Raw genomic sequence first — 26,066 nt, forward strand, 5'->3', positions numbered from 1 at the left:
ACCGGTTTTCGGTTTTTTCAAAAACCGATTTCGACAGCACTAGTTCAGATAAAACCAACGTAATATTTCTATTTCACACCGGGTGAGTAATGCATAGGTCATTTCTACTGTATATCAACTTCACGGACCAAAGCGACTTGTGACTTGATGTGAAACCATTTGTTAGTTCTTCAAGGTCAATAACAACAAAGTAGCTAATACTAGCACTACACGTGACCCATTACTTCGATAGAAGAGGCAGATTCAATAGACGTGTTTACATATAAAAGAAGCCCTCCGGCACTTAGGCTGGGTGGAAGCAACAACATTCTATGCGAAAGAACGCTGTTTGTTCTATTTGTTCGAGTTTGCTTGTGTGTCTGTCTGTGTGCGGCCTGGGGATCAGACGAGTTGACAAAAAGTTACTAAATTTTAATAACGGATACTTTTGTCCAGGCCCCAGACCAGGACCAAGTGGTTTTTATTTTTAAAAAATCGAACCAGGGGTCTCAGGGGAGGGGGACGTTTACCGAGACATGTAATAATATTAGAAAATTGCCGATATTTGTGTCGAATTCATAGTTTTCACGGTCACTGAGATCAATGGTGACACTTCAATTAGCGATGACTCAAAATCAGCTACCATTGCGTGCGGGCCGGGGTCACCGGGAGGGGGAGATGTACAGAAACATGTAAAAATACTCCAAAATGACCTATATTAGTATCAAATCCTTAGTTTTCACGGTCGCTGAGATGAATGGTGATTCTTCCAGAGGCGTTGAATTCTAAATACAGCTCCCATCGCTTGGGAGCCAGAGGCGTTCTTTTTAAATTTTGAACCAGGGGGTCTCAAGGGGCGTTTCCCGCGATATGTAAAAGTAGTAGAAAATTACCGATATATTTTCGTTTCGTTGTTCAGTTTGTTTACATAGATATTTTATCTGACCCATGCAAAAAGTGGTTATTTTCAGCTAGTTATTATTAAATGCAAGAAATAAATTATTAATAATATACAGGGTGGCCCAAAAGTACGTATACAGTACCGTACTGATCAGCTCATTGCATTTTATATAATTTCCTATTTTTATCCATCAGGTAGACTTAGTTTCTTTATTATTTGTTCTTAATATGTTTTTACTTACATCTTAAGCTCAGAAGAGCCGAAGCAAATAAACTCATACACTAGAATGTTATAGTTGATCAATACAGAGGTGTATGCCTACGTTTGGACTACGTGAACAGATAGGAGTGCATTTTGAAAAAAGAAACGAAAATGTAAATATACATAACCGTATTTGACTTTACATAATCTATCCTAAACCGCGGTCACTAATCTAAGATAATGTAGGAAAAAATACAAGAAAATAATTAATAATAATAATAAATATGAACATATAAAAATACATTTTGAAAGAAAAAAGTTCCCCTGGCAGAACTTGTTTACTCCAGACGCCGAAACGTTAACCAGAGTTGGAGTGGGTGAGTGGGTCGGTGGGTCGAGTTTTCTGAGTGGGACGTGGGTCAACAGCATGTGACCCACCACCCACCGTGACCCACTGCGACCCATCACCCACCATGACCCACTCTGCTCACTGCATTGTAAACAGCATTTTCTGAACAGCATATCTTTTTTCACCGTCGACTCTAGCCATAGAAAGTAAAAACTAAAAAGAAGAACATTGAAGAAGCAGTTGAAGTTAAATTTATATCATGGCAGTCACGGTGGTTCATATCAAGGACTGCCTAATATCAATATTAGGCAGTCAACTAATATCGATCGTTTTCGATTATTTTTAGAAATCAATCCTATATATAGAAAATGCCCCCCCCCCAACAAAAGGGAGTTTTAAAAAATGATATTGAGATTAGGGCCTAACTATGTATATGCCAAATGTAATTTCAGTTGACTTTGATGTTGATGATTACACATACATAGTTATATTAAATTTTTATATAATAATTCATACATTATAGATGATTCAAAATAAAACAAGTAGTTAGCTCCTCTAAAAACTATTAGGCTGTGTCTGAAAAGTCAAGAAGTAAGTCCTATTGCTATTATTACAATTGCAAATATGATCAATTTCCTAAAGTTCTGCAAGAGTGCCTGAAGTTCTTTCTTCAATAGAAACAAGTGAAAAAGAAGAAAAAAGAAAACCTTGAAAGTAAAACGTAGACAAATTCACCAGTGCTCAGAAGAAGCTGTCTACAATGCACTGAGCAGAATGGGTTGGTGAGTCACAGTAGTTCGGTGGGTCAGCGTGGGTCAGAACGGATTGTTTGGTCAAAGTGGGTCACGGTGGGTTGTCTGTCGCAGTGAGTCATATCCTGTTGACCCACAACCCACTTAAAAATCTTAATCCAATTGACCCACTGACACTCCATTATTTCAGTCATTTTTACCGAAATCCAGAACATCAACATTTTCGATTACTTTCCAAAATTGGACCTGTAGTGGCGAAACGGTCAGTGAATAGTGGTTGTGCCTATTAAATACTTTTCTCAGAATCACAATATCTACAACATATCAAAGTTTCAGTCATTTTTACCGCAATCCAGAATATCACCATCTTTGGTTCCTTTCAAGTGGCCTTATTGTGGCCAAACGGTCAGTAATTATTGGTTGTACCCATTAGGACATTTTCTCAGAATCACAATATCTACAACAAATCACAGTTTCAGTCATTTTTACCTAACTGCAGAACATCACCATTTTAGCTTACTTTCAAAAAAGTCATCTCGTAGTGTCCAAACGGCCAGTGATTATTGGCTGTGCCCACTAAGACTTCCTCTCAGAATCACAATATCTACAACATATCACAGTTTCAGTCATTTTCACTGAAATCCAGGACATCAACATTTTCGGTTACTTTCAAGAAAGTGGCCTGTAATGGCCAAACGGAAATTGATTAGTGTGTGTGCCCATTAAGACCTTTTCTCGGAATCACAAGATTTACATCATATCACAGTTTCAGTCACTTCTGTCGAAATCCAGAACATCACCATGTTCCGTTACTTTCAAGAAAGTGGCCCGGTAGTGGCCAAACGGTCAGTAATTATTAGTTGTGCCCATTAGGACATTTTCTCAGAATCACAATATCTACAACATATCACAGTTTCAGTCATTTTTAGCGAAATCCAGAAAATCAACATATTCGATTACTTTCCAAAAAGTGGCCCTGTAGTGGCCAAACGTTGAGTGATTAGTGGTTGTGCCCTTTTCTCAGAATCACAAGATCTACAACATATCACAGTTTTATTTTTTCGAAATCCAGAACATCATCTTCGATTACTTTCAAGAAAGTGGCCTGGTTGTGGCCAAAGGTCAGTGATTAGTTTGTGTGCCCATGGAGACCTTACAAGATCTAAAACATATCACTTTTCAGTCATTTGTACCTAAATCCAGAACATCACCATGTTCCGTTACTTTAAAAAAGTGGCCCTGTAATGGCCAAACTGTCAGTGATTAGTGGGTATGCGCATTCAGACCTTTTCTCGGAATCACAAGATCTACAATATATCACAGTTCCAGTCATTTTTACGGAAATCCAGAACATCAACATTTTCGATTACTATCCAAAAAGTGGCCCTGTAGTGGCCAAACGGTTACTGATTAGGTGTTGTACCATTTTCTCAGAATTACAAGATCTACAACATATCACAGTTTCAGTCATTTTTACCGAAATCCAGAACATCACCATCCTCGCTTACTTTCAAGAAAGTGGCCTGGTTGTGGCCAAATGGTCAGTGATTAGTGGGTGTGCCCATTGAGATCTTTTCTCTGAATCTCAAGATCTACAACATATCACAGTTTCAGTTATTTTTTTAAGAAATCCAGAACATCACCATGTTCCGTTACTTTAAAAAAAAAGTGCCCCTGTAGTATCGAAACGATCAGTGATTAGTGGTTGTGCCTATTAAATCCTTTTCTCAGAATCACAATATCTACAACATATCACAGTTTCAGTCATTTTTACCGAAATCCAGAAAATCAACATTTTCGATTGGACCTGTAGTGGCGAAACGGTCAGTGAGTAGTGGTTGTGCCTATCAAATCCTTTTCTCAGAATCACAATATCTACAACATATCACAGTTTCAGTCATTTTTACCGAAATCTAGAATGTCACCATCTTTGGTTACTTTCAATTGGCCTGGTTGTGGCTAAACGGTCAGTAATTTTTTGGTTGTTCCCATTAGGACATTTTCTCATAATCACAATATCTACAACTTCTCACAGTTTTAGTCATTTTACCTAATTCCAGAACATCACCATTTTAGCTTACTTTCAAAAATGTGGTCTCGTAGTGTCCAAACGGCCAGAAATTATTGGCTGTACCCATTAAGACTTTTTCTCAGAATCACAATATCTACAACGTATCACAGTTTCAGTCATTTTTACCGAAATCCAGAACATCAATATTTTCGGTTCTTTCAAGAAAGCGGCCTGCTTCTGGCCAATGGTCAGCGATTAGTGGTTGTGCCTATTAGGATCTTCCCTCAGAATCAGCAATCTACAACATATCACAATTTCAGTCATTTTTACCGAAATCCAGGATATCAACATTTTCGGTTACTTTCAAGATAGTGGCCTGTAATGGCCAAACGGAAACTGAGTAGTATGTGTGACCATTGAGACCTTTTCTCGGAATCACAAGATCTACAACATATCACAGTTTCAGTCATTTCTATCGAAATCCAGAACATCACTATGTTCCGTTATTTCAAGAAAGTTGCCCGGTAGTGGCCAAATGGTCAGTAATTATTGGTTGTGCCCATTAGGACATTTTCTCAGAATCACAATATCTACAACATATCACAGTTTCAGTCATTTTTAATGAAATCCAGAAAATCAATATTTTGGATTACTTTCCAAAAAGTGGCCCTGTAATGGCCAAACGGTCAGTGGTTAGTGGTTGTGTCCTTTTCTCAGAATCACAAGGTCTACAACATATCACAGTTTCAGTCATTTTTACCGAAATCCAGAACATCACCATCTTCGGTTACTTTCAAGAAAGTGGCCTGGTTGTGGGCAAAGGTCAGTGATTAGTTTGTGTGCCCATGGAGATCTCTTCGTGGAATCACAAGATCTATAACATATCAAAGTTTCAGTCATTTTTACCTAAATCCAGAAAATCACCATGTTCCGTTACTTTAAAAAAAGTGGCCCTGTAATGGCCAAACGCTCAGTATTTGTTGGTTGTGCCCATTAGGACATTTTCTCAGAATCACAATATCTACAATATATCACAGTTTCAGTCATTTCTATCGAAATCTAGAACAACACCATGTTCCGTTACTTTCAAGAAAGTGGCCCGGTAATGGCCAAACGCTCAGTATTTATTGGTTGTGCCCATTAGGACATTTTCTCAGAATCACGAGATCTACAACATATCACAGTTTCAGTGATTTTACCGAAATCCAGAACATGGCCATCTTCGGTTACTTTCAAGAAAGTGGCCTCGTTGTGGCCAAACGGTCATTGATTAGTGTTTGTGCCCATTAAGACCTTTTCTCAGAATTACCACATCTACAACATATCACAGTTTCAGTCATTTTACCGAAATCCAGAAAGTGGCTATCTTCGGTTACTTTCAAAATAGTGGCCTCGTGGTGGCCAAACGATCAGTGATTAGTGGTTGTGCTCATTAAGAGCTTTTCTCAGAATCACAATATCTACAAAATATCACAGTTTCAATGATTTTACCGAAATCCAGAACATAGCCATCTTCGGTTACTTTCAAAATAGTGGCCTCGTGGTGGCCAAACGGTCATTGATTAGTGTTTGTGCCCATTAAGACCTTTTCTCAGAATCTCAATATCTACAACATATCACAGTTTTAGTCATTTTTACCGAAATCAAGAACATCGCCATCTTCGGTTACTTTCAAAATAGTGGCCTCGTGGTGGCCAAACGATCAGTGATTAGTGGTTGTGCTCATTAAGACCTTTTCTCAGAATCAAAATATCTACAAAATATCACAGTTTCAGTGATTTTACCGAAATCCAGAACATGGCCATCTTCGGTTACTTTCAAGAAAGTGGCCTCGTTGTGGCCAAACGGTCATTGATTAGTGTTTGTGCCCATTAAGACCTTTTCTCAGAATTACCACATCTACAACATATCACAGTTTCAGTCATTTTACCGAAATCCAGAAAGTGGCTATCTTCGGTTACTTTCAAAATAGTGGCCTCGTGGTGGCCAAACGATCAGTGATTAGTGGTTGTGCTCATTAAGACCTTTTCTCAGAATCTCAATATCTACAACATATCACAGTTTTAGTCATTTTTACCGAAATCAAGAACATCGCCATCTTCGGTTACTTTCAAAACAGTGGCCTCGTAGTGGCCAAACGATCAGTGATTAGTGGTTTTGCTCATTAATACCTTTTCCCAGAATCACAATATCTACAACATATCACCGTTTCAAGCAATTGCTATGAAATCCAAAATAACGTTAAGTTCTGCTGTTGCCAAAAATGTGGCTCTGTAGTTGCCAAACGGTCAGTGATTGGTGGTTGTGCTTATTGAGACTTTTTTTCAGGATCACAACACCTACAACCCATCAAGTTTTACTGATTTTCATTGAAATCCACAATATCACTATTTTTGGCTGTTTTCAAAAAAGTAGCCCTGTAGTGGCCAAATATCAGTGTTTGGTGGATATGGCCATTAGGACCTTTTCGGAATCACAATATCTACAACATCACGGTTTTAGTATTTTTGTCCAAAATCTCGAATGTCATTTTCTTCGGCTTTTTTTAAGAAAGTGGCCTCATGGTGGCCAAACGGCCAACGATTTTTTGTTGTGTCCATTGAGACTTTTTCTCAGGAACATAATATCTACAACATAACACGGTTCCAAGCAATTCCACCGAAATCCAATTTCCATAAAGATTGTTCGGAGTCCTTTCTCATTTCGAAGGAGCATTGCCTCTGCAAAACTTCTCTGTGAAAAACTTCAAAACCCGTATTTTGTACTTTGAAGTCATCTTTGCATCGGCAGAGTATCGTTCCTTTAATTTGGTCCTTTTAAATCAAAGGTACCCTTTCTTTAAAAGGGACCCTTTGCCTCCTTTAACCTGTTCTCCGAAAGAAAAAAAAAAAACATGTTTGCATTTATTTTCGGTCTAGTATATATGTGCCAAGTTTGAAGAAAATCAGATGAATAGAAATCCTTGTGAAGCTATCTTCTTTATAGTTTCACTTTTTGGACTTGACAAGTCGTTTGTCCCGAAGTCCTCAATTTCTTTATTACCTCAAATTGCATTGTAAATAAATGCACTTGCAAATTTGCAATATTATATACTGTAATTTCTTAGCCGATACAACTTTCTGTCCCCGAAAAACAAGAAAGCATCCGTCAAAAGCAATTCCTCGAACTTTCCCCTAGAATTTATCAGAAGAAAGTTTTTTGTTCCTCTCTCTCAGAGATTTGCATCCCTTTTACCTTTAGGGCCACTCATCGACAAAAGGTACTCACATGACCGCTATATACAGACATGCTCTTAGGTAGGTCAGAGATTGGGAAAGTAGACGATTTTTAATAATAATAATAATAATAATAATAATAATAATAATTATTATTATTATTATTATTATTATTATTATTATTATTATTATTATTATTATTATAACAATTAGGTTTACAACTAGGGTTCCATCTCTTTATCTTGTATGAGAGGCCCGCTAGTCAGCTAAGCCATTGGTGTTCCTTATTCTGTGTTTCTCTCTCTTTCTGTGTCGTGTGGATGTTTGTTTTGGGGTGTTAGGCTTTTATATTAAACCTTTACATTATAAAATCTTTTTCTTTTTTACGAGATTTTCTTTTGGAAAAGGAAAGAAACTGCTTTCCTCTTATGTGTGTTTCTTACCATTCACCTTGTTTGAACTGCTTAGGTAAGATGATTTTGTAACTTTTATGTCATTCATTGCCATCACGATAATAAAATGGTAAGTCTTAACAATTTATTTTATTCTCTTATTTGCAGTTTGCCACACTGATATATTTGTAACAAAATTGAGGTTTGGTCCAACGCCTTTCGAATGTGCAACCAACCCAAGCGCTGAGCTTTTTGGGTTGCCTGCTATTGCAGGAAAGAGAGAATTGCGGGTGGTAATGCACTTTTGGAGTCGTGTATACATATAACAGAAAAGACAATCCCTTTATAAACATCCAAGTGTATGTCGTTCCACTTAGTGAGCAACTTTGTAACTTATAGGATGCCACATAGATTTGCTGTGATGATTACTAAATTAATCCCTACTAATTATTTAATAATCATAAATTTAGTATGAGGGATTAATTCCTCTCTTTCCAAATACAGTTTCTCCCACTCGTGGCAGTCAGCACGCCGTCGTGGCAGTCGGCACCTTCATATTTGCAATCAGCGACAGTCGTGGCAGTCAGCACCAATAATTGGCTGTGGCAGTCAGCACCCGTGGCAATCAGCACCTATCCCATAGAAGTCGCACTGAGGCTGATTTATTTGATACCATCTCGGTATTCACGGTAGTATCACATGACATAATCAGTAAGAACGTCAGTAACTTTTACTTACAAGGAAACCGATTCAAGTGTGACACGAAATTGTGGACGAGTTTATGCGCAGTCGATTTTTGTGAACAATGAATTCCAATAGAGGGGAAAACCCTCAATTTGAACCGTTCCGGAGATATAGAGGGGTAAGGGTAAAGCTGGTGCTCTGATACTGTGTGGATTTTTGGCTAAGTTGCGAGTGAATATATTTGAAAATTGCATTTAATCGTTAAGAAAGATGCACCAGAGCGAATAAAAGTGGTATTGAATGTTGAGGTAAGTGGTGTAGCTTTTACCCGGGGCCGGAAAAAGAAGAGGCTATGAGCAATAACAAACGCCATTGACACGAAGAACAAGATTGTATGATATTACTTAAATAATATATCATGTCTTTAGTTCGTAGAAAATGAAAAAAGTGATATGAAAATGTGTTAATTATATTGCCAAAGGAACAGAGATGTTATTATGTGAACAAAAATACAATTAGATCTTTGACACAAGGCTGCAAGAGACAAGTAGATATTTTTTAATTACAAACAGCCGCCAGTTTCAAACTTTATTGTTGAATTATGCTGTTTAATTGCCTACCCATTTTTGTTCCAACTTTGATTCGTATCGGTTGATAATTGCGGAAATTATTTTTATTTGGAAAGTTTAAATGATTGTCATTTTTTTCTTTTAATGGATCGTTTCGATTTTCACACTTGACTATTATATTGTAAAACGCACTTTTGGGCCATTTGTCATTCCGATCAGTTAATAGTTGTAGAAATTATAAATGTTTGGAAAGTTCGGACGGCCACCACTTTTTACATTTTTCATCCTAGTTGACCTGATGATGCTTTTATTCGATTCATCGTACCAAGATCGATTCAGCTATACATTGACACCTTACACGCATATTTCAGGCAAAAATGGAACTTCGTTATTTTTGCCTTTCCCCTCCAAAATATTCTTTCCCTATAATTTTTATAGACTCTTCGGTTTTGTAACCCTCATCTTTAAGGCGACGTATTATTAAAGTTTCGTGGATGAGGGAATTCTTCATTTCTAAAAGTCTCTTTTACTTGTACTATCGCTACATATTCAAAAATTCGCAAAATATCGGAGCACCAGCCTTCCTCTTATTCCTCTATATCTCCGAAACGGTTGAGATCGAGAGTTTTCTCCTCTAATGTGTTTAAGTGTACACAAAAGATCTTCGTTTGCGCATAAACTCGTCCACAATTTCGTGTCACACTTGAGTCGGTTTCCTCGTTAGTGGGGAGTTTCAAAATAAAAGAGAGTGTGCACCCAGAATAATGATACACATTTTTACACAAACTCAAAGAAAACAATATTTTTAAGTCCAAGGATGTGTGTAAGGCAATTTGGAGGAGTGTTAGGCGTGTTGGGGGTACAGAATATTCAATGGGGACTTATCTATTTTTACAACAGAAGTTGTAAATGAAAAAAAAAATAATAATAAAGAAACTATCACAGCATTAAAATCAGAAAATATTTGCTTATGTCCGGAAACTTAATACAAACTATTCATTTACATGTTAGGGAGAGGCTATACGCTTCCTTGTTTAATTCATGGATGTACCAGTATTGCAATATGTTGTTGTGTGTACTTGACAAACAAGAGTAGCACAGCCATCTTAACGGTACCATAGCCACTTGACCGGGGCCCCGCAAAGAGAATGGTATGTATTAAATACATGTATTAGGAGCAAAATTTAGTCATAGGGACCACAGCATACTTATTTACTCTTGGGCGTAATATACTGTTAAAAACGACACTGGAGAGAAGAGTAGACGGCACTAGCGCTGGGTTCCCTTAGGCGCGGGCCCGATTGTGAGCAATCGGTCCAATCGGCTTAAGGCTGGCCCTGCCAATCAGTTATTCACTCACTCAGGACTTCCTTCTTTTATATGCATAGATATAATTTACCTTCTTTCTTTTCTTTATAAATACATATAAATGAGGGTAATAGCACCTTTTATGGTCCTTTTTTGTCTCATGTTTATCACTTTTCACTTTATTTTTTGTTATGAAATCTCACCCTGGTCATAATAAAGAGCTTAATAAAGATATATTTGAGTACCAGCTTCAACTTAATAAGTAGCATAGTTCTCTTATAGCATCAATTTTTAGGTTTACAAATTAACTGGTTTCTTTTCATTTTCTCGAAAACTATGTTATGACATTTTATACTCAGGCATATCATTTTGTCAATCTCCATAACATGTATCGATTGGCCTATGTCTGATATTAGCCAGGTTGGTTCCTTTTAAAGGGAAAGTCTTATCAAGATTGGACCAACGGCCTTCTAAAGAAGTAACAAGACAAAGTAGACCTGTGGGTCTCATGGGGCCTACGCAGTGCTGAACGTGTTAAAAAGTCATTTAATTTACCGCGACGCCTACCATGGCCTGCTGTTGAACTAGTGACCACTCGTACCAACGTCTACATAAAAATATTTTGTTTTTCACTTTGCGTGTTATTATAAATTCTGAACTGTAAGTCTTACTCTTGGGCAGTTATCTTCCATGAGTTTGTTGATATTTGTAATATGAAAGTACTACTACAGTAGGAAGTCGAAAATCCGAACTAATTGGGACCACAGGTAGTTCGGATTTTCAAATTGTTCGGATTTTCGAAAATGACCAAGAAAATGCCATTTAGGCTTACATATACTGTACGGTATGTTCTTCTATGGGTAGAGTGGTTATTCAGTACATACAGTAATTACAATATCGTACGTAAGGCAACTTACATTTAATGTTTCTGAAGAACCTGCTCGTACACTAAATTACACTGATCTTGTAAGTTACACTTAAAACTTATAGGCCTAAGAGAAAATAAAAATAAAAATATGTATGACAAACAATTATGTATGAATGAACTTTTGTAGAAACACTGACTTCACACAATGTCGACGGACACTATTGTTTGTTTATCGCTAGCGTTATATTAAGACAAAATGTAAAAAACTTCTAGGGACCGCGTTCGGATTTTTGACGTTCGGATTATCGACGTTCGAATTATTATTATTATTATTATTATTATTATTATTATTATTATTATTATTATTATTATTATTATTATTATTATTATTATTATTATTATTATAGCTTACTTACCCGTTTCAGAGAGCCACATCATATGGTCCTCCTTCCGTAAATGTTGAAATGATGCTTCGGCCATGGTATGAAATTAATGAATGTATTGTTAATGCTTACAATGTCCTGTGAAAAGATAAGAAAACTACTATGATCATGTTTTGCTTTTTTCAGTAGAAAATCAGCATTTTTAAAAAAAGCCTCTGTTCAAATCTTATCAATGTTCAAAGAAAAAAACGTGTGTCCAAGAAATCAGCTGATCATGATATGCTCCCAATCTTATGTAATGTTCTGCATATTTTATCACGTTGACTCTTGATACTATGTATAAGGCTCGTATCTGACATAAAGATATTTCGATTTTTTTTTTTTTTTTTTTTTTTTTTTTACAAAGATGTTTATTAGCGCAGTCATCATAGTCTATTCAGAGGTTTTGCTGATATTTCTGATAGTGCCAAGCCACAAAACAGATACATGTATCATAGTTCTCTCACGATGACTTTATTGTTGGCAGATTTAGAAGTTAAAATAAAAATAGAACAAGCAGAAGTGCTCATACTTCGCACAATTATTATTATTACAGTCGAATCACGAAAACTCGGCTTAATGTAGACCGAAGGGTGGCCGGGTTATCGGGAATAGGATTAAAAGAGAATAAGTACGAGTTTTCCCCCAGAAAATACTGTACTGTACCAAGAGCGCCCATTTTGTGGTTCCCAACGGGGGAGGGGGGTAAGTATAAGCGACTTTTCAAATATAGTTTCATTTTTTGCTGTAACTAACGTAAAAATTTTATTGGGTTTTCGATATTCCCAAGTACAATTTCCTCTTGGGGGTGAGCGCCCCACCTTGCCCCCTCTGATGGGCGCCCTTGTACTGTACTTGTATGTATTGGTTGCTTCAGAATAAACTACCCAAATACCCTTAAACAAAGGAAAAATAGGTACTTTATGAAGGCATAGAGCCTTTACTATACATGAAAATGAAAATTAATGAATACACACTGTGCAGTAATTTACCTGATAAGACAGACCTCAGAAATATACCCGGCAATGGTCTTGAAAGGGTCTAGCGTAGTTTGTTTTTTTTTTTTTTTTTTTTTGGCTTGCCAGGGTGTGACCCAATTATCCGGACTGCCTAGTTATCAAGTGCGAGGTTTAGGTACTCTACTGTATTATTATTCTTATTCTTATTATTGAGTCTAACGTCTTACATTATGAACCGTGCCTAAGGGAGATGATGATGATGAGATGGACGACAATGATGCAATGACAAAAGTGGACAAAAGGAGGACAGGAGAACCTCGAGACCCCCCTCCCTTGAACACACATAGCGTATTTGTCCACTACAAAATCCACTTGGCGGGAACTGCAATCAAACCAGGAATATCACGCGACAAAGATGAGTTCTCAATCACCATGACCCCAATTTCGCACTGTCAGAATAAGCTTTAATGAACATAAAATCGAAAAATTTGAATATTATGGAGATTTGAACCGTTGTCCATTTTAGAAAAAGAAAACGCTGCAAAACGTGTTAGAACATCCCTATTTCAAGTGTGCCCCTGGTGGCGCTGCTATTGATGTGTTTGTACGCACCTCCTCGAAAGAGAAGGTACAAGTTGTTTTTGGCCGAGATCCTTCAATAGTTGCGTGTGAACAGGGTTGCCACATTGAAACATTTCGAATTATTTCATGGGCTTCGCTGGTGCACTGTCTTGTTAGTCATTCTATACATTATTCGGCGTAAGCTCTAAACTGCGATAAACAAAGCCACGTGAAACTAAATCTCGCTGATTTGCTGTTGTCCTACCGACGCTCGTACTCCTCCGCAAAATAGTTCATGTGGTTACATTATTACTTTTACTATGAAGCTTCATATAAAACTGCTATATTATTATAAATGACAAAAATATAATACGGATTATCTAATAATACTGCAATCGAGTGTGGCTAATGAAACAATAGAAATAAACACTAAGCATGCGCAGTAATTATGGCGCCAACTCAACTGTGGACGGGTGTTATGCTTTTAAAGTCTGAAAGATGACTGATATGAATCCCGGTTCCGCGAGTGTTGTGGTGAAACACCAACATGGCAAACCTTTACTCACTAAGCAACAATTGTTTACGAGCGAAATTCAAATACTTTTTTTTTTTTTAATCTTTCGAGTTTCTTTTCTTTTTTTTCTGCTGCTGCTGTAAGTATCTGGACAACACGAGACAGTATTGTCAAAATGCACGTGTATATTTTGCTCCTCCCCGTGAGGAGTGGGAGTGATACATCACTAGCCAATCGTATTTGTGACAAGCGGAAGGATACAAATATTTTGTTTATCGGAGTTTAGAGCTTACGCTGAACAACGTATAAGTAGAGTACGATCTTCACTCGTCAAGACCAAACAACTGAATGACAATTTGGCAACAGAGCCGAAGTCTTTCACTTCTTTTCCCAAAGGGAAGGTTCCTTCCGCAAAAGGATATGGTGGGAGTGGAACCGAAGTATGCTTCACATATTTTCCGAGGGCGCACTTGAAATAGAAAGTCCCTAGATCATTTAAATGAAGAGTTTAGATACAAAATTTCATCCCTTCTGTGTAAGCGAATCTTTACATTCGGATTGAATAGTGGGACATTTTTCTGAATGAATAGTAGGAATTTTTTATTATTGAAATTGCCTCTCTTTCTTCCTTATTAGCGGAATTTACAAAAGTACTGAAATACGTATTAGATTATTTTTAGTTAAAGAGTTCAATTACCGAATTTCACATTTCCAACTTGAACGAACCCTCACGGTCGACAATTTTTTGAATAAATAATGGAAAATTTTAATACTACCTATAGGTATAGAAATTTTCAGTTTTCCATTTAGCAACGGAACTTCCGAACACATTTCCTTGTTGTTAGTTAAAGAGCTCAAATACCGAATGTCACACTATCAACTCAAGCGAATCCTTACGTTGATCATTTTCTGAACAAATAGTGAGAAATTTCAATTTATAGAAATTTCTCCTATCCCGCCCCCTTTGGTTGTGCAATTTTCAAAGACGTTGAAATGCTAGGTAATTTATATGACAACTTTATCTTCCTAACTTCAGGAATTCGTCAGATCAGTGCCACAGCTTAGATTTTTTTTCGGTGGAGAGGGGACAAGCGTTAATATTTGTATCCCCTAGAAAAAGTTGTTTTGGGTTCTCCCGCAAAATTCGAAAATAAGCTCCTTCTTTCCATCTTTCTCTTACTCTTTGTGGCCCCTCCGGAGCCTGTGGGCCCTAACGCATGCCGCTGGGCCCTTTCATAGAATTAAGGGAACAATATTGGCAAATCTCAAAGCTACACGAAAAAAAAATATTATTTCAAGTTCCCCTAATAGTAGACATTTTTTACTGAAATGGGCCCACGACTCATTTTTGTTATATTTACCTTTTGTATGCTGTTTTGTTTATGTAATGTAGTGAACCTATTTGATGCTTCATCTATAATTTCATCTTCGTATCATGTGTGAAGTGAGAAATTTTGTCTTAAAATGGGCTCCCTTCGAACGACGGGGAGTTTCCTTGGGGGACAGTTACCTCCTTGCCCCCACAAGTTACGGCCCTGCGTCAGATACATTTTTTTTTTTTTTTTTTTTTTTTGCTTTGCAAAACTAAAAGAGAATATTTCCTTTATCCTTTCTCCTAGAATATGTATTTCCGAATATCCCTTCTTATCTCTCATTTTCATGAGAAAATGAATTTTCTGGCCATACCTATAACTGAATATCATGGCCGACGATGAGTGAGTCACTTCTTACCCTTTTGTATACAAGGTATGGATAAGAAGCCATTGGTAAGGCTGTGCAATATTTGGATTTGGATATCTAAAACCGATATTGACAAAATAACGAAACTTAGGCCTAATCGATACATCGAAACATTGAATAATCGAAAAATATCGAAACTCAAAATATTGCACAACGAAAAAAAAATGATGGAAAACTAAGTTCGTCTTTTAAGAAATCTAAATAATAAATAAAGGAAAAAGAAAGAGAGAGGAAGATATTACTCGACTGCACTATGACCTTCACATCTATTAAAAACCATCTAAGTAACTGGATGAGAAACTTATCTAAACATTTTTTCGAAATAAAATTCTTTGAAGAAAGTAAAATTTTCAATTCCTTTATTTTTAATAGTTCAAAATACTTAGTATTCGACTCAAGGTACTTTGGATGTGCATTATCCCATCCATGTCACTTCTATAATGATTACTGTTGTAGAACCCTCTAAATTTTGGTTGCTTTTAATGTTTGTAATACCATAGCGCCCTTATATTGCTACACTACACAATAAGTCTGAATTTGTTTGTAAGTTTTCGTTTTATATGTAGATTTGAAATATATAGTAACCTTACGTAATGCCATTTGACAAAATACAATTTTATGTTTGGTTGACAACACTGTTAATTTGGCGGTATTGAAGATGATGCCAAACAATATCCTTTGCCGACGTTTGTATGGTACGAAATTTCAACATTTTGTGTATATTAGTTTAAAAGTTACAAGGGCGTATCAAGATATAACCATAGAATAATAAACCCTATTACCCAACATATACAGGGTGGACCTTTTATCTTGATACGTCATAAAACTGACACATAAAAAATTTCGAAATGTACCATGCAAATATCGACAGCCGGACATTGTTTGGCATATTTTGCAATATCACCAGGTTAACAGTATTGCCAATTCAGCATAAAATTATTACGTATTTCAAACTTACATATCAATCGAAAACTTACAATGTGACATTTATTATTCAGCTATGCAGACTAAGGACGCTACAATATCACAACCATCCGATTTTTTGAAGGCTTCTACAGCAGTAAAAACGCAAGTAAGATGGACGATGGATGAAATGTACACTCATGTCCATAATGATTGTCGCATATCTATAAATATGTTTTTGTAGAAATATAATTTGATAATGAATTCGCCCGGTATTTCTTATAATGTTAGTATGTGTATAATTGGCAAAGACATGTATGTGACAAATTTCATGTCAAAATAGCAGTAAATAAGAATAATAAAACGAAAATAAAACTTTCTTGTCCATTTAGCAACATTTTGTTTTACTCATTCTAATTTTCGTATTTGTAATTCTTTTACTATGAAATTTAACACAAATATATGTTTCCCGATTATACACATAGTATTAGTATTAAAAGTACCCTGCAAAATCATTCTCAAATTATATTCCTATAAGAAAACAATTATAGATATACGACAATCATTTTGGACGTAACTGTACCTCCAAAGTGCTTTAAGTCTAATACTATGATAATGATATGACGGATTTCAAATGAATAGAAGCAAAGTTACAAGGGATTGAAAATTACACTTTTTTCCCTAAAGCATTTATTTCGAAAAACTTCTTAGATAAGCAGTATATCATCCAATCCCATAGATGGTTTTCAATAGCTGTGAAGATGTAATGTTTACAGCAATTCAATATCTCAAATCATTCTGGAGAAATAATAAAGATTGATAAAGGTAGCAGCACTGCTTAAAATTATCTAATTCCGATAATTTATTGGAATCATACCTACCAAGAAGATTTAATGTAATGCTATACAAATAAAGACAGTTAACAAGTGCTGTAAAATGTTCCCATAAACAAGCTATTTAAAGCAATATAGTAATTTTTACCATTTTTTTTCATATCTCAGGAACGGTTTCAGATATCTAATTGCTGTAAACAGCATTATAATCTTTACTATGCCTATTAAAAACTACCTACGTAATTTGACGAGATACCTAACTAAGCACACTTAGAAAAAAATACAGGCCTTTGAAAAAAAACGTAAATTTTCAATTTTCAATTCAATTGTCAAAGTTTGTTTCTACTTGTTCGAAATATACCTTATAATGAACCGTAGTATTCGACACTATTGTATACTTTGGATTGTGCAATGCCCTGTCTGTTTCTCTTGCGTTATTACTGCTACAGAAACCTCTAAAATTATGTTGTTGTTTTCTTTTTCGATGTTAGCGATGCTGTATCATCCTTACTTTGCAACTGAATAACAAGAGTGGTATTGTAAGTTTTTGTTTAACATGTGGATTTGATATAGTCTCATATAATAACCTGACGTAGTGCCATTTTTAAAAAAAATATAACTTTTTGTTGCACGTGGGAATGAGAAGTGGGGAGTAGAGTTGAGAAAAGAGGTGCATATACTGTTCATAAGTGGGGAGTAGAGTTGAGAAAAGAGGTGCATATACTGTTCATAAATCAATTCTTCCTTTGCAAAGACGAGGCATTTAAGCTAGTAATACATATAATTTCATAAATAAAATATTAATTACTTCTTCCTAGACAAATAGATTATTGTTACTTCGATTGTTTGCAACAGTGGCGTCGCCTTATGCAATTCACAAGAGCACGTGAACCACCAAATATTGTGTGTTGTTTATTGTTCCTTAACATATTTAATAATATCCAGAGTATTATGTTATCAAGTCGTTTTTTTTTTCTTTCTTGTAACATTACAGTCACGGGAAGATTTCTTTAAATTTTAAATGGACTCTCTGCTTGTGAATATGCATTCCCTCATCACAACACGTGCACAACAGGCTTGCGACCGTGACGGGATGGGCTACTCTGTGTGTAGTACAGAAGTGAAGCAGGAGCAGCGGAACGGAGCAGCTGCGGTCTTTCGACGTTCAAAATAACATTTTATTATGAGAGTTAAACTAAATTAATTATCATAATAAAAATAAAAATAAAGAAAACTGATTATTTTCTGAAAACTGGTTATTTCAGAATGGTTTTCTGCCCCAGGGGGGAGGAACTTTCAATAGACAGGGATTGATAAGTAGTACTGCGAAATAGTACTAGTAATCCAAATTGAGCAGAAGCGAGAATATGATCCTGGAACTTCGCAGCGCCTTTTCCCGGGTCACCCTGTGAAATTATCACTGGTTGAAACTATTGACTTCTCAATGTTTAAAATAAGCTTCACTCATTTACAATTGAGGAGCTTAGTATCAAAATCCGCCACATTCATTTCGCTTAGTTTCGAGTAATCTCGCAAAACGTGCAGTAAAGCTCCATATACAAGCGTACAAAGTCCCATATCAGGGGCGTCATTTAGGGGGCAGGGAGGGGCAATTGCCCACCCTCAGTTTGAGATTTATCAATAAAACAGTAGTAAATCAGTGAAAACGCGAAATCTTACTTATATCAAGGGGACTCTTCCCCCCAAAGCAAAATCTGAAATGACGTTTCTGTCCCATATTTGAACTAGTTTTTTAGTATGAAATATTAACAAAATTCTGTTTCCATGGAATTCCTTTAGATCAAACATATTATAACAATCGATACATAACTCAATTTCGGTAAAAAATGAATTTGGCGGCTTCAGATACTCATCATCATCATAGGTATTCTGCCTTTATTGGCAGGTCACTTGCCGCAGCTGAGAAGCTTCCATGCTCCACGGTCCTCCGCTAACCTCTTCGTCTTCGCGTATGATCTTTCTGTTTTTATATCATCCATTAATTGTAGTCTCTTTCGCCCCCTCCCTTTCTTTCTCGCCACCATACTCTCAAGGACGTCCCTCATGATACAATTTCTTCTTAGGCAAAGTCCCAACCAGTTTCTCTTCCTCTTCTTAACAATATCTAAAAATGTTCTTTTCTCCCCCACCATTTCTAACATCCTCTCATTCGTTTTCCGCTCGACCCAACTAATTCTTTCCATTCTTCTCCACACCAACATTTCGAAGGCTTCCAGTCGATTTTCATCACCTTTACGTAATGTCCACGGTTCCGCCCCATACAGTACAACACTCCACACGAAGCATTTTATGAGTCTTTTTCTCAACTCTTTCTTCAAGGTCCCACAAAACAGACTTTTCTGATACTAAGCGCCTCAATTCTTTATAATTCTAAATTAAGCTTTAAAGATGGCTGCGCTCACATGACCATTAAAAATTTAAAAGTGTAACGAATGTTTTCGTGTGTAGATAAATATTTATTTAAGAAGTTACTTGTGCTATTTTGACAATTTGGCTGGTATGTTTAAAATACGCAGTCTTGGGAGCATTCTTGCACATTAAACAAAAAATTAATGGTAAGCTTTAATAAAATGGCAGATCTAAGTTAGACCCTATTAGTAACCAGGATTATTCCCTAAATGAGGTATACATACAGTGTGTTAAGTTTTTAAGAAACAGATATTTGAGGAGCAAAAGGGGATGATTTATACCCCTGCTTCAACATTTAGTTTTCCTTCACCATTTAATAGGGGAACTATCACCAAATTGTGTTTTATATAGAATAGAACGTATACTAAATGAAAATTGTGAGAAGTGTAAAATTATTAAGTGAAGATGTTGAAAACTTAGACAGACCTTGTAGGTTTTTCCTTGTAGTTGCAGGGTTTTAACAGTATAGGATGAGAGACGTAAACACTTCCCACCATGCACACAAACATAATATTTTTTTTTACGGGGGTGGGGGTCTGTGGCTGTGCTCTCTGAAATAGGGTTATTTCCTCAACTGTCTATTTCCCCAACTTTCCAGAAAGGTGTCATTTCCTCAAGTGCTTATCTTTCTTCTTAATCTGATGATCATTTACCAAAAGAAGAAGCACAACAGCTGAAATTCTTAACTAATACAAGAAAGAAGAGGGGTGATACTTCGCTGCTGCCTATTTGAGCTGTTGCTGATAACTAGGGTTGCAGGGTGTCAAATAAAATCATACTTTATCGAACAAAATTGCATATAATGTTACATGTTTTATATTAATCCAACTGAAAATGAACGTAAGGTATATCTGCAGAGTGTGAAATGTCTGTTTTACAATGAATTCGTTAAACTGTTCTTTAGAAACAAATCTCAAGGTAGAATCACTACACGGATTTATTCTTTAAATCCCTTAAATCTAAAAGTGCTTTGTAAGGTATTGCGATATGGAACAAGTCACACGGACAATGAGAAGTTACATTAATCAATTGCCGAGTTTCTATTGACACTGTTAGAACCATGTTCCTCCAATATTCGTGGAATAAATTATATATTATTATCACTTGTGAAGGAAATGATCTATTTTAATTCAAACTTTAGTTCATTGGTCAAACTTGCTATTGACAGGTAAGCTTACTAGTAGTTATGTATAAGACCAAGTTAAAAGAGTGTGAGGTAAACAGTTTGCGCTGCTCTTTTCAATCGTGAGATCTTGGATTCAAATTTCAAGTCTTTGTATCCTGACTAAGCGGGCTAATTTTCTCATTCTTAACACGATGATACCTTCCTGGCCGGCTTTTCCCCAAATTTTCTTTTACTTGTTAATCTTTCAAACTCAAAAGACATTCCAGTTGTATCTGAAACTGAAAGTAAATAAGTTTCCTTGAGCGCTTAAAACCTTGCACTCAGAAGAAACATTATTTCTATTATTAAAATCACTTATGTCTTCAGTGATTTGAAGCTGTAACTGTCGGGAACTTACAGCTGTGTCGTACCCCAAACGTTCCATAATACCTATTTATTTGTTTAAATTTATTTTCATCATTTGAAAACACGACAAATTTTAATGAGATTAAGTTTTCTTTTAAAAGCCATTCGACGTAGAATTGATGTTATTCTACATTTTTGAATAAACCTAAAGTACGCAAAAGGCATTATTATGCTTTATAGAACATAGTGATCCAAAACACTGCTATTCAACCTTTCTTCTCGGGTACCCCTAGACACAATTCGCCATTCCATTGTGTACTCCTGAAGCTGTTTAAAAGAAATTAAATCGAAATGAACTTATTAAACTTAATACACGTTTTGTTGATTAAAAAGGGGGATAAATAGAGACCCAACAAAAGGACAATCTGTGAGCCAATCAAAAGACTATTTACAGGGGGATAAAGAGCACATCCGGAACAAGTATTAACATGGAAACATGGGAAATTTCAAAACATATGGGAGACATCCAATTCTACTGAGGAGGATTTTCCCCTCATCCTCCCTGATAATTCGCACACTGAAGACAATGTTAAAAATTCAAAAACTAAAAGAAACTTTAGACCTTGCACTCAGAGATAACTGAGCTTGTTTCCAGAACGCCAACTACTCTTCTTGGTCGAATCTTCGAGAGTGCGAGTATCAGAGCTGATTTTAGATTCAAGGAATTTCTGTGTCTCGTTTTCATTGATGTTAATGCAGAGAAACACTGTTCACACAAATATGTTGATGGAATGGAAGAAGTAAAATAGCACTGTCACTAATTTCATATTTCTCTTTTCGAGCATAAATACAAAAGTCACGAATTGACAAGTTATCGAATTTCATTTGCAGTGAACTGTCAACGGACATTTCCAGCAGACCAACAGAAGCATCATCACGTACCCCCAGAAACATCTTCGCGTATCCCCGTTAAATAGCACTGATCTAGAACATGAGAAGCACTAAGAAATAGAATAGTAAGAGTTTTGATATGGTATATTTAGGTGCTAAGCATAACACGATAATTTTATGAGGTCATAACATTATTATTAAACATATAATAATAAATAATTTATGGGTAGCAATCCTAGGTTTTATTTGCAGAAAATCTATCCTGTATCTCATTCCGTCAACTAGACGAAAAGATCTTGTGATGCATGTACATTATTTGGTCAAAACAATGATAAATGTTTTTAAAAATAATAGTGTGACTCATGTATTACCAGTGTTCGAAGTGGAAAAAAGGCAGAGACGGTATGTTTTATTATGATTTTGACTCAACATATCTGTTATTTAAATATTGTCTTGATCACTGAAAAAACAGAGATGGTATGTCCTCATTACTGAAAAAACAGAGACGGTATGACATACCACTGTATACTGTCTCACTTCGACTACTATGCATTACCATATTGTTTTGTTTTCAATACTGGAGAATTTACTATAGTTTTCTTCAATACAGCTGTTTCGAATTATATTATACACAATCCAAGAAACTAATATGATTTACAGAGGCAATCGTGCGTATAGGACAATTTATTTTAAACAATATCGCCTGTAATTATTTATTGAGTGTTTAAAGAAACCTTTTATTTTGAATGGTTCAGATGCAGGGTTTTGCCTTCGTAATTCAAAAATGGGATACTGAAAACGTGGAAATTGCTATGATTGAAAAATGAAAATGAAATCTTTAAGTTTTACGTCCCACGGTTATGCCGGTTAGGCCAAAGGAAACGGCGATGATGAGAGATGAGTGGAATGGTGGAATGAAGAAAGTGGGAGGAAACGGGAGAACCCCGAGGAAACCCACGAGCACGGTGTTTGTCCACCACAAAGTCAACACGGCGCTGGGATCGAACCAGGGTCCCCAAGGACCGGAGGTGAACGCTCTACTACTGAGCCATCGCACCCCCTGCTATGATTGAATTCTAAATTGAAAGCTTGTGTAGTCTATATAGTTGAGGAATATTCAGATGTTCTTTGATATAAAGACCTTCATTCTTAAAATGTAATAGTAAAATTTTATCTAACCAGTGGCAATATTGTATTTATTTTATCACGTATAGAAATCATATCCCCCCATTCTGGCTTTTGGCCAAGATTTGTATCTCTGTCTTCGATTTCTAGTTCATGATCAATATCAAGATAAGGCACTTGAGGAAATGTCCCACATTTTCTGGGCTTCAGGAAAACGTACTTGAGGAAATAACCCGATACCCTGTGCTCTCCTGATGCAAACAAAACACAAGTACAATATTTAAAAAGAAATATGAAGTTTCAGGGGGGCGTCCGAACCCCATGGACCCTCCCCGTGGGTGTACTAATCAAAAGGAGTTTCTTAAGGAAATCAGAAAGTGTCTACGTAAGTGCCGTGCTTGGGAGGAAATGGGGTGACGGCCCCGGGCGCCAAAGTAAGGGGGCGAAAAGTGAGGGAAGATGTGCTATGCACATATATAGAATGGAAAGAAAAAAGTAATAAGAAGTGCTCAAAATCAAGGAAAAGCAGGATTTTTTAAAAAATTATTTATTTATTTATTTATTACGCTTTGCGCCAACCATGATGGTGCTTCGCGGCTGGTCTGTTGACCTCACTAATATGTACGGGGGCACCGTAGAAGAATGCATGGGCCGTAATTTTTAGCCCGGACCCGGCCCGGCCCGTGATTTTATAATGTGAAACCCTTTCCGAGTCTGAAATATGTTTTAGCATTTAGGCCCGAAACCGACCCGAGATCGTGTAGTAATCAAATGAGCCCGAAATAAGCCCGAATTACAGGGACCTAATAATTAACTCAAAATTGTATTTTTATTTACAGCAATTAGAGGTTTAATTTTGCAGTTGTGCCTTAAAAGTTCTCCAGAAAAAATATATTTGCTGTCCAATAAATATCGCTGTACAAAATATTTATAAAGGTCCGTAAAGACTTTAGAAATATGATTGTATATTTAAAAATTTACGGCCCTAGCCCGGCCAGGGCCCGAAGTGACATATGCTTTGTAGATCCGAGCCTGTGCAGATCTCTAGAGCACCGTCGTATACTCTCGTTACGTGCACTGATTTTCCACCAAACTGCACTGATCTATGTTTGAAGATATCATTCCAGCATTTACGTAATCGAATGGTGGAAAAACTCTAGACCAATTAGGTTGTTCAGCTTCGGGATTCGAATTCGGATTTCTCGACTATGGAACAAGAACTCTTATGTTCATCGAAGCTTATTCTCTAAACCCTGTTGCGTATGTGTACTTCAAAATATTATTTTACACATTTTCTATTTAGGAAGAGACAATTGTTTTGTTTCGTCCAGCACTTCAAAAGTTAGAAGTGTTGCCATTCAGCATTTATTGACATTAATAGTACATAAAGAACTTTTGGTTGTTTTATTACTCTTCTAGACACGTTACCTCGTTTTCGTGTTAAATAAAATACTGTCTTTGAAGGAGAAAAATTTAGTCCTTACAAAAAGAAAAGAACAATAATATGGTGATACATTTCCCTTATACGTTATGTTATTCAAACATAAACACACACTTTGATATTATCAAACTAGTTCCTAGGTCGTGCAAATGTACTGAAAGTAAAACCTACACTTTTTATCAGCAATGCACTCTTTTACCTTTTGAATAACCTCGAGATCAGTTGATTACTCGTAATCTTGACAATGACCGATAACAATTTTCGTTCTACATATTCATATATTTCTACTGTACGTATATATGCTGATGAATTAACTTAGAATAAATAAATAAATGAAGGTTTGTTTGCCACAATCTTTTTTCTATTCACCCATTTAAAAACCATTTGATTAATGGTCAGATGCTGACATTTAACTCATACATAACGTGTACTGAACTTGATTACATCGTAGCTTCATATTCCACCTCTAATTTTACTCGTAAGGATACAGGCTACTATTTACATATGAAATTCTTTGTTTCTTTCGTTCCCTCTTCCACTCTCTCTCAAAAAATATATTTTCCGCAAAAAAAAAAAAAAAAAAAAAGTTCTTGGTGCGATATACTTCTATAAATTTATATCTACAGATAGGGTTGTGCGATATTTTGGTATATCGATCGATCGATTTTTCAAATATTGAAGAAGTTTTCTGGCTGATATTTCGATATTTTTCATCTAATGTAAGACGTGGCTCCACAGGCTAAACGTCGAGTCCGCACCATATGAACTCCCACCAGGAATTTGAAATTTTTGAAATGTACTTTGGAATATAATTAACACCTACCTCGAACTGTACTTTTGTCATGTTGCTTTGATTAAAACGTGTATCCTCAAGGGGAGGATATAGCGTACGCGCCTTTGGCTTGGAAGATTCAGGTTCGATTCCCGGCAGGAGCTCATGTGGTTCGGATCCCACGTTAAGTTGTAGATCCATGTCTCATTTAGCCTCGCTGCTGAAAGGGACGCTAAACTAAAATCAAGACAAATCGAATAAGGAGATTTATGGGATTTAAAATGTATGTGAAAATGGAGTATCTCACGAGCTTTTTAAGTTAGGACAATGAAATTCAGCATATACACTCCTCATTAAAAAAATAAGCGGACACAGGTCCCTAAGTTTCTGGAAATTTACGTTTTAAGGGCGGAAGAAGAGGGTATCTTCTATATTTTTACGTTACATTGAAAGAGACATTGACGGTTGTTTGTGACCTCATCAGGGGAACAAGACTTATCAGTTGAAATGAATCCTTGAACATGGTAGGGCTATCTTACTCAAGGTGTAAATATTTATTGTGTTAAAGAAGGTATCCTAATGTAAGAGGGTAGGTAATATGCCCAAAAAAGGACTATTCTGTGGAATTTTATCATTAAACTTTCGTTGAAGTGGGTATCCTAAGGTGAAAAGAAGCTTAAAATATTTTCCATAAACTGCTTTCCCCGTGCAACGAACGGACTTTTCAGCAAAGTTTCTTATAAAACTTACAGTTGTTTGACGTTGCCTTATAGAA

At 36.2% G+C, this 26,066-nt stretch overlaps 1 protein-coding gene across 6 annotated transcripts in view; it reads right to left on the bottom strand.

The window, feature by feature from the left end:
* LOC145673166 (very long chain fatty acid elongase 7-like) overlaps positions 1-26,066 on the bottom strand; it is a 160,298-nt gene that overhangs the window by 82,010 nt on the left and 52,222 nt on the right. For all 6 annotated transcript variants that reach the window (XM_081742609.1, XM_081742603.1, XM_081742607.1 and 3 more), the window contains exon 2: positions 11,646-11,750. In XM_081742609.1, coding sequence (XP_081598735.1) covers positions 11,646-11,709 — 64 coding nt within the window. In that variant the 5' untranslated portion in view covers positions 11,710-11,750. The remainder of the gene's footprint in view (positions 1-11,645; positions 11,751-26,066) is intronic.

This window comes from Thermobia domestica, chromosome 16, assembly GCF_964235325.1.
Source record: "Thermobia domestica chromosome 16, izTheDome1.hap1.1, whole genome shotgun sequence".
Taxonomy (NCBI): domain Eukaryota; kingdom Metazoa; phylum Arthropoda; class Insecta; order Zygentoma; family Lepismatidae; genus Thermobia; species Thermobia domestica.